General features: G+C 54.2%; 1 protein-coding gene across 1 annotated transcript in view; it reads left to right on the forward strand.

Annotated features, from left to right (window-relative positions):
* The window catches only part of ADGRG5 (adhesion G protein-coupled receptor G5), a 5,029-nt gene extending 2,552 nt beyond the window's left edge, over positions 1 to 2,477 (forward strand). Inside the window, exons 7-11 of the mRNA XM_026856996.1 lie at positions 7 to 76; positions 1,086 to 1,347; positions 1,431 to 1,530; positions 1,973 to 2,235; positions 2,394 to 2,477. Coding sequence (XP_026712797.1) covers positions 7 to 76; positions 1,086 to 1,347; positions 1,431 to 1,530; positions 1,973 to 2,235; positions 2,394 to 2,470 — 772 coding nt within the window. The 3' untranslated portion in view covers positions 2,471 to 2,477. The remainder of the gene's footprint in view (positions 1 to 6; positions 77 to 1,085; positions 1,348 to 1,430; positions 1,531 to 1,972; positions 2,236 to 2,393) is intronic.
* Positions 2,478 to 9,454: the final 6,977 nt, after the last annotated feature.

Raw genomic sequence — 9,454 nt, forward strand, 5'->3', positions numbered from 1 at the left:
TGCCATGTTGGGCTGTGCCATGCCATGTTGGGCTGTGCCATGCCATGTTGAGCTGTGCTGTGCCATGTTGGGCTGTGCCATGCCATGTTGGGCTGTGCCATGCCATGTTGAGCTGTGCTGTGCCATGTTGGGCTGTGCCATGCCATGTTGGGCTGTGCCATGCCATGTTGAGCTGTGCTGTGCCATGTTGGGCTGTGCCATGCCATGTTGGGCTGTGCCATGCCATGTTGAGCTGTGCTGTGCCATGTTGGGCTGTGCCATGCCATGTTGGGCTGTGCCATGCCATGTTGAGCTGTGCTGTGCCATGTTGGGCTGTGCCATGCCATGTTGGGCTGTGCCATGCCATGTTGAGCTGTGCTGTGCCATGTTGGGCTGTGCCATGCCATGTTGGGCTGTGCCATGCCATGTTGAGCTGTGCTGTGCCATGTTGGGCTGTGCCATGCCATGTTGGGCTGTGCCATGCCATGTTGAGCTGTGCTGTGCCATGTTGGGCTGTGCCATGCCATGTTGGGCTGTGCCATGCCATGTTGAGCTGTGCTGTGCCATGTTGGGCTGTGCCATGCCATGTTGGGCTGTGCCATGCCATGTTGAGCTGTGCTGTGCCATGTTGGGCTGTGCCATGCCATGTTGGGCTGTGCCATGCCATGTTGAGCTGTGCTGTGCCATGTTGGGCTGTGCCATGCCATGTTGGGCTGTGCCATGCCATGTTGAGCTGTGCTGTGCCATGTTGGGCTGTGCCATGCCATGTTGGGCTGTGCCATGCCATGTTGAGCTGTGCTGTGCCATGTTGGGCTGTGCCATGCCATGTTGGGCTGTGCCATGCCATGTTGAGCTGTGCTGTGCCATGTTGGGCTGTGCCATGCCATGTTGGGCTGTGCCATGCCATGTTGAGCTGTGCTGTGCCATGTTGGGCTGGGCTGTGCCATGCTGGGCTGGGCTGTGCCATGTCAGGCTGTGCCATGCCATGTCGGGCTGTGCCATGCCACACTGGGCTGTGCCATGCCATGCCCCACCGTGCCGTGCAGTGCCGTGCCATCCAGTGGGCACCCACCAGCAACCCCTGCCCTCCCACTTCTTGCAGGCAGCGACTGAGGGACAACACGACTAAGATCCACATGCACCTCCTGGCTGCGCTGCTCCTGCTCAACTGCAGCTTCCTGCTGAGCACGCCGCTGGCCGACAGCACAGAGGGGCTCTGCAGAGTCACTGCTGCCCTGCTGCACGCTGGCCTTCTCTGCACCCTGGCATGGATGGCTGCTGAGGCCTTCCACCTCCTCCTCCTCCTCGTCAAGGTCTACAACATTTACATCCAGCACTACCTCCTCAAGCTCTGCCTCTTCGCTTGGGGTGAGTGGGCACCTGCTTGGCCATGCCTGCCCATGGAACGGCTGCCATGGCACTGCTCACACAGCCTCTCCCCGGGCCCACAGGTCTGCCCACGCTGGCTGTGGTGGCTGTTTTTGTCTTCAGGAGAGACACGTATGGGTACCACACCATCAAAACCTCTGAAGGCTACAGAAATGTGACTATGTGAGTGAAGGGGTCTGCCAGGTCCTCGGGCACCCTGGACACACTGGGCACCCCATGGACCCTGGGCACCCTGTGGACCCTGGGAACCCCTGACACACCAGGCACAGCCCAGGCACAGCACAGGCTACAGACACATCATGAACCCCAGGCACAGCACGCACCCTGGGCGTGCCAGGCACCCTGGACACACCAGGCACCTTGGGCACATGGGGCACCCCATGCAGTCTGGGCACCCTGAGCACACCAGAAACCCCAGACACATGGGGCTGACCCAGGGCTGGGGCCAGCAGGAGCCAGCCATCGCTCTGCTGGGTGCCACTTTTTGGTGAGCGGCCCACCTCCATCTCACCGTGTGTGGGAGCACCTGCCACCATGCCCCTCCTGCACCCAACTCCTTCTAGGGGGTGCTGGCCCTTGTCCTCGAAGATGTCCCCTTTGCCAGGTGCTGGCTGACCAGTCCACCCGCCCATTATGCCACCCTCTGCTATGCCGGCCTCATCCTGCTCTTCAACACGTTGGTGCTGGGGAGGGTAGTGACAATACTGCGGAGGATCCAGCAGCAGAAGGGGCAGGCGAGGAAAGACTGGGTGACGGTGCTGGGGCTCACCTGCCTGCTGGGCACCACCTGGAGCTTGGCCTTCTTCACCTTTGGTGTCTTCCTTGTCCCCCAGCTCTACCTCTTCACAATCCTCAACTCCTTGCAAGGTAGATGGGGAGCACCGGGGCAGGGAGGAGGAAGTTTTTGAGGGGACGGGCACCCTGTCACCCCGTGGTTTGGGAGCAGCAGGGTCCTTGTCACCTTCCTACTGCTCACAGGAGCTTGGTGCACCCATGGCAGTGACCACCTTGTCATGCACGCACAGGTCTCTTCGTCTGCCTCTGGTATGTCACCGTACACCGCCAGAGCAAGCTGCGCACCAACATCAACACCTACAGATAACCTACCCCGACACCAGGGTGAGGGGCTGCGAGGGGGGCGCGGGAGCTGGTCAAGGGTGCGGCATGGTGGCATCCCCTGGGCTGGACAGCCAGCACCTGCATGCTGTGGTTTTGTCAAGGGGACCATTTGGGCTGCAAAGCCAGATTTATGGGCAACAGTGTCACCGAAAACCGGGATAAAAGTAACTTATCAACACCAATGTGATGTAGATAAGCAGACATTTCTTTATTGACAGCCAGACATGTAGGGGAGTGCTCTCAGCAACAACATGTACCAGGCACCAGAACCACACACCTTATATAGAACCTACTCATACATATTCATTAAGTATTCATACATAAACATACAGTTTCTAATAAATTATTAACATATTCTCCTCCTATTTCCAATTCTGCTCACTAAAGGTTAGAAATGTCTAGAAATGGCTCTGGGGTGTAATGTGAGTAGGTGGTCTGTGGGTCAGCTGTCGCGATCTCCCCCTGCCGGAATTACCTTTTGCTTAAGGACATCGTTTTCTTGGCAGGTACCTGCAAACTGTTACGGTCACTACCTAGGTTCTAACTGTTCCTACTAGACAATTATGACCAATCCCCCCGGCCTTGGTACGGGGCTGTACAGGGGATTTTAGAGTAGCAGTCGATTGCTAAATTCAAAGTACAATAAATGTAAATAAATGATTTTTACTAAAATATCTCTTAATTTTATACTTATATTAAAATCAAACACAATTTAATTTCAGTTGATAAAATCCGTAACAACGGGAGCTGCCTGGTGCTGGGGGCTGTGGCTTGGGGCCCCGCAGGCGCTGTGCACGGCTCCCCCATACCAGCCCAGGGCAGCCCTGACAGCTCGCAGCCCCTCATTAATAACTAACACTGACTTCTTCTGCTGAAAGTGGCCACTTTTCATTAAAAGCACCATTTAATTGCTGATGCAGGTCCAGAGCTGACCCCAGTCAGAGCGGCACCATTACAGCTGCACCGCTACAGCTCTGGCCAGCGGCCACGCTCTGCCTTGTTGTGAGTGAAAGTCCCACTAGATGGCACGAGGATTTCGAAGATGGTCCCAGCTCTGGACTGTGCACACAGCAGGGCTGGCCAGCTGGCTGAGCTGGTTAGCGGGGCTGGTTAGTGGTGCTGGTTAGCAGTGCCAAGGAGCTGGGAGGGGACTTCCGAGCCCCGGTGGGGAGCTTGTGGTGGTGCAATTCTCACCCCTCCCTGCTCTGCTTGTGGGGCTGCTTGGCTGCTTACGTCCCCTGGGCTGTATACCCATCTGTGGAGATAAGGACTGATAATGTTAAGGCATCCCCTTAACGAGCCTAGATCCTGCCCTCCCGATTGCTCTGAAGCGGTTAAAACGGCCCATCCATCTCCTGAGGGGCTGGCACACCTCTGCCTGGGATGGGGTCAGATGGGAACAATAACAGAGTTGCACATTCATTAAGTTCTTGTGCAACTGCTGGGAAGCACCAGAAGGGATCTGACAGAAGTTAATTATCTTGGACCCTATAAACTGCAGCCACCAGAGAGACCCTATGAGCTCTCCTGGACTGCAGCTGCCTGTGACCAGCACCTCCCCTGAGCTGGGACGCCTCTCAGGTACCAAAACCCTTAAGGTGTCATCTGCTGCCAGAGCTGAGGGAAGGCTGGGGCGAAGTCCACCTGCCTGAGTCTCAATTACCACCCGCTGAGGAATGCCAAGGCACTGGGAGTATTTGCTCTAAACTTGAGAGGGAAATTTTTCTTTGATCTAGCTTCTCTTTCATCCGTTCTTGCTCTGTTTATCAGTGTGTGGGTATGTAGTTCATTCTACTGCATCCAAATACTTGTGTGTGTCTGTGTGTCTGTGTGTGTGTGTATATGTGTTTGTACGTTCTGTGTATGCACATGTATTATGTATAAATTAAGGTACCGTTAAGTTAGTGTGAATCTTGTCATTTTAGAATCTGTAACTAAGTCTCTTTCCTTTCTTTCAACATTTCTGAATTATTTTGTAATGATGAATTGCTGTTATTTAGTAATAAATTTAGATTTCTTACAAAACCATTACTGTGTCAATACTTTCATCTGTGACAGAGCTGCCACTACACGTCTCACAGGGGAAAGGCAGAAGCAGCAGCTCTCCAGCTACATCCCCCCAACCCATTTGGTGCCAGCACAGCTGTGGGCTGCTGAGCATGGCTGTATAGGCGCAGCACCCCCAGATCCCTCCCTGACCCTGAGTTTTCACCCATGACAGCACCCCACCCAAAGCCCTCCTGCTTGCCCCAAAGGCAGAGCGGGGACAGAGGACACCCACAGCTCTGTGTCAGTGGGCAAATGGGCAAATAGAGCTTTGGCCTGGCATCGGACAGACGTGCTGGAGCAGAGGAGAGGGTGGAAGGTGAGTAAGCAAACTGATAACTTGGTTTTCCTCCCACTCACTTAGGAAGGTAGACCCTGAGCAGAGCTCCTCAAAGCGAATAAACACTTCATCAGGGTTTAAGCAGTCCAACCCTTGGGAAATAAATAGTCAGGCCAAATCGCAGGGACTAAAACCATTGGTTGGAGGTGGCGAGTCAGCCCTGAGTCCCAGGTGCATCCCTGTATACTGGACTTAACCCAGAACTGCATCCATGGCTTTGCCTTTCCTAGATTTTGGAGCTGTGCATCCTGCTCTGCCCGCTGGGATGCAGAGCAGCATCACAGCATGGTGATGCTGGTGTTACTGGAAAGAGGGATAAAGGAACTTATCAATGCCAATGTGATGCAGAGAAGCAGACACCTCTTTATTGACAGCCGGATGCGCAAGTGTGTGCTCCCACTAACAATGCACACCACTCACTAAAATCATACATCTTATATAGTATTTACTTATACATATTCATTAAGTATTCATACATAAACATACGGTTTCATAGAAATCATTAACATACTCTCCTCCTATTTCCAATTCTGCACAGCAGAACCCAGAAATGTCTAGAAATGAGTCTGGGGTGTAATATGGGTGGGTGGCCTACGAGTCGGTGGTCGCAATCTTCCCCTGCTGGAATTACCTTTTACCTGGTTTCACTGTTTCTTGGCATGGGCCTACAAGTTGTTACAGTTGACTTTCCCCAGTTCTCATTAATTCTAAATTCTGACACCTCTGTACCTTCCTTACAATATATTTTAGGTAATAGACTACTTCTGTTTAGACATCTCTATGACTACTTTAAAATTATCTTTAATCGCAGGCCTAATTATCTCAGGTCCTAAATGTACCTAGTAGGTGAGTATTGACCAATCCTCCAGCCTTGGTACAGGGCTGTACAAAGGATTCCATAGTAGCATTGGTTGCTGGATAAATGTGTAATATGCAAGGGTAAACATTTGCCTTATATTAAAATCATTCTTATATTTTAATTCTTTTTTCTATAAGTTTCACTATCCACTCACTATTAAATCATCAAGTAATTTAATAACAAGTCAGTAACACTGGCATGGCCACCAATCTGCCTGTGGTGACAACAGGCACCTCAGTGTCCCCGTGCCTGTAGATCTCAGGATGTGCCAGTGGGGTGTCATTTGCTGGTGACGCCTGTTTCTGGTCCAGGGGCAGGGACCCAGGCATCACCGGGCAGCCTCATGGGATGACACACTGCCCGTCTCTGCCAAGCAGCGATTCCCTTCCTGGCTGCTTCCCAGGGCCTGGTGCTGGGCTGCGAAGAAAGCTGCTGGCTATTGTTCTTTGTTCCATGCACAAAGGGCAGCCAGCGCTGCTGAGTTTCCATCCCTCCCGCCGGCAGCCAGGACAAAAGCGTGTCCTGAGGAGGCTGCGTGCCCCCGCTCCCAGCCCGCCGGGCACCGCGGTGCCCCCAGCTTGCGGGTGTGCCCCCGCCGTGTGGTGATGAGCTGTGCATGGCTCACCACTCCGGCAGCTGACTGCAGCTCTTAAATAAGAAGCCTGGGGGTTTGGTGAGCTGCCAAGTGCCCGCTTGTCCCCCATGAGCCCTGTTGTGAAAGAGTCGCATCCTGGTTGTGGCAGCTCTAGCCCCCTAGCTGCTCTTGGGATGTGCTTTCTGGGCCCTGTCTCCCCATCTCAAGATTTTGGGGCTTGCAGCATGAGTCACGGCAGCTGCTGGTGCCTGTGTACGTGAATACATCTTGTTCCTGTATGCGGTTGCGCTTGGAAAACAAGCGCTTGGTGATTGCCTCCCGGCAGTGGGAACGTGGCACCCGCAGGGCATCCTCAGGGACCTGGGCTCAGGGGCAAAAAAAGGCACTTTTCCTACCCCTCTGCACCAGGAGTCGAGTCAAAACACTCCCTGGGGTCCCCTGGGAGTGCAGGGTGGGATCCAAGCTCCCAGCACCCGCAGTACCCGGCAGTGCTGGGACCAACTCGCTCCAGCCTCGGGGCATGGTGGGCAGGAGAAGGGGGAGCCGGCCTATCTGATCTCCCCAAGGAGAAATAATCCTGTTTACCTTCCCCTGCGCCTTATCGGGCAGGAGCCTGGTGCTGAGCTGCCGGAGAGTGTTGTGCCGTCTTTTTTTTCCCCATGAAAGGTGGCTTGGCATCACCAAGGTGCCTTCAGGCCTAAACTAAGGGGCAAAGCTCTGGGATCATTGCAAATCCTCCAGATTTGGGGGAAACAAGCAGCCAGGGAAGAGACTAAATCCATTTGGGAATGGAAGGTTGGGGGCAGACCTCAGCTCTATTTTGGGATCTGCCTTGGAGACTTGGCTGCCAGGAGCAGACAAGCCTGGTTCCCGCATCCTGCAGGACCATCCTCACCCAGTGCTTGTGTAAATACCCCTGGGGACCAATTTTCCCCCAGACTTCCCTGACATCATCGCAGGTTTATTTGCAAAGCCGAGCCTAAACAAATAAATCAGGTTTATTGCTCTTTCTACGGTTGGGTTTTACAGCCCTGGCACCTGGTGAGTCGCTGTTATTGTTGCTGCCTGATGGAGAAACCCTGATGCGAGGTGGGGGGGACCCACCTCCCCATTTGATGTATTTTTGGGAGCAAGGCTGAGGGAGGTGGAGCAGCGGCGATGGGGGAGTTGGGCTTCCTTGGGCTTCCCATCCTACAAGCTTCCCAAGGCTATCCTGGCATCCCTCATCTGATTTGTGTGTGGGACCTCTGGGCATGCCCTCCTACCAGCACTCCTCTGCTTCATCATCCTCATCCTCACCCTCCTCTGCCCACCGGCGCTGGGCTGAGTCCTGCTCGTGGTTGCACCTCCCCTGGGAGCACCATGGCCTCTCAAGGGGCTTTTAGGGGGGTCTTGGCACCCTGGGCTGGGGCTGGTACCACCTGACAATGGGGCTGGCACCCGCTGTCTTGCCCTCGGCTTCAGACAGCGCCAGGACACCTCTGCCCGTACTTGTCTTCGCCTGGGCTGTCAGCAGCCTGCTGGGACGTGCCCTCGCCTGCCGGTCCTGCTGCCGCGCTCTTCCAGCACACTCTTGCTCACCTGCCGCCAGCACCGGGTCTTTGAGGAGCTTTTAGGAAGTTTTAGGGCTTTTAGGAACTTTTAGGGGCTTTTAGGATTTTTAGGAAGTTTCCGGGGTTTTTTTTAGCTTTAGTGTTTTTAAGAAGCTTTAGTTTGTTGGGGGTTTTTTTTGAGCTTTTAAGGTTTTTAGGAACTATTAGGTTCCATTAGGGCTTTAGGAGCTTTTAGGACTTACAGGGCTTTAGAAACTTTAATGGTATTTAGGAACTATTAGGGCTTTAGGAGCTTTTATGGCTTTTAGGAACTTTTAGCTTTTCAGGAACTTTTAGAGGTTTTAAAGGCTTTGAGGGTTTTGAGGAGCTTTGAGGAACTTTCACAGCTCTGAGGAACTTTTAGGGCTTTCAGGAACTTTTAGAGCTTTGAGGAACTCCCCACTTTGAGCAATAAGCCCTTTTCAGGCTGAGTGCCACTGGACAACACAAGGATTTCCTCCCTCTCCGTGCTCAACCAGGTCTTTGAAGACAGCAGCACAGCCTGCCGATTTACAGATAATCCCGGTAACATCAACAAGTGCAGGCAGTCGACCTAAAAATAACTCCTGATAACGTCAAGTGTAGACAAAAGGCTCTTTGTTCCATAAACAGCAGCAAAAAGATGGCCTAAAATATCCGTTCCTCACTGGGACAGGGGTCTGCACCTGATCCCCTCCTCCAGGAGGGCCTGATCCTTCAGGACTGTGGCTGGGTTTAGCGGTATTATTCCTGGGAGGCAGATTTATGGTGTTTCCCGAAGGAGCTGGTTGGGATGACCGGCAGTGGGAAGCTTGGCTCACTGTGATGCTCCCGTGGCTCCGGCTGTCATCAGCGTGTATTTTGAAGCTGGCTCTGTTTCCTGTGGCGTGGGGATGGTTGAGCTTCAAAGGCAGCCGTGTTAGCCACGGTCTGGCCGCGTGAGGCCGCGTGAGCTGCTTTCCGTGGGAGCCTCATGCCGTGGGAGTTGAGGAAATTTGGGGCTTAGAGCTGGACATTAAAGCAAGCTGGGGGGCAACATGAGTGTGCAGGATGTCCCTTGCTCGGGGGGTCCCAGCGCAGCCATGTCACTGCCGGTGCTGTGACTGCCTTTTATCCCCATTGCCTTCCCTGCTGGAGCGAGAGGTTGTTTCCACCCTTCCCCCAGCAGAAAGAAAAGTCTCATTCAAGCCATTGAAAATATCTGCAACAGTAACTATTTACCCAGGGCACTTCCCAGAGCCCTCCCCGCCCTCCCTCCTCCCTCCGATTCCTGGCAGCCCCGGCTTTCTCCTGCCCGGCTGTTTTCAGGGCGCACAAAGGGCTGGCGCGGCTGTTGCGGGCATCGCTTGGCAGCGCCTTTGTCCTCCCCTGCCGTGCCCATCGCTGCTATGACACTCCCAGCCCCAGGTCCCACCACCCCCGGAGAGCGAGGGGCAGGGTGTCCACCTCCGGGCCTGGGATGCGCGGTGGGAGCCACGTGCCCTGGCCGGGGGTCACATCCCGGCTCTGCACCTCCCATCCCAGCAATGTGCCCGGGGGGGCGCATGGGGGACCCC

The sequence above is a fragment of the Athene cunicularia genome (assembly GCF_003259725.1).
Source record: "Athene cunicularia isolate RWA chromosome 11 unlocalized genomic scaffold, athCun1 chr11_part1, whole genome shotgun sequence".
Classification (NCBI taxonomy): Eukaryota; Metazoa; Chordata; class Aves; order Strigiformes; family Strigidae; genus Athene; species Athene cunicularia.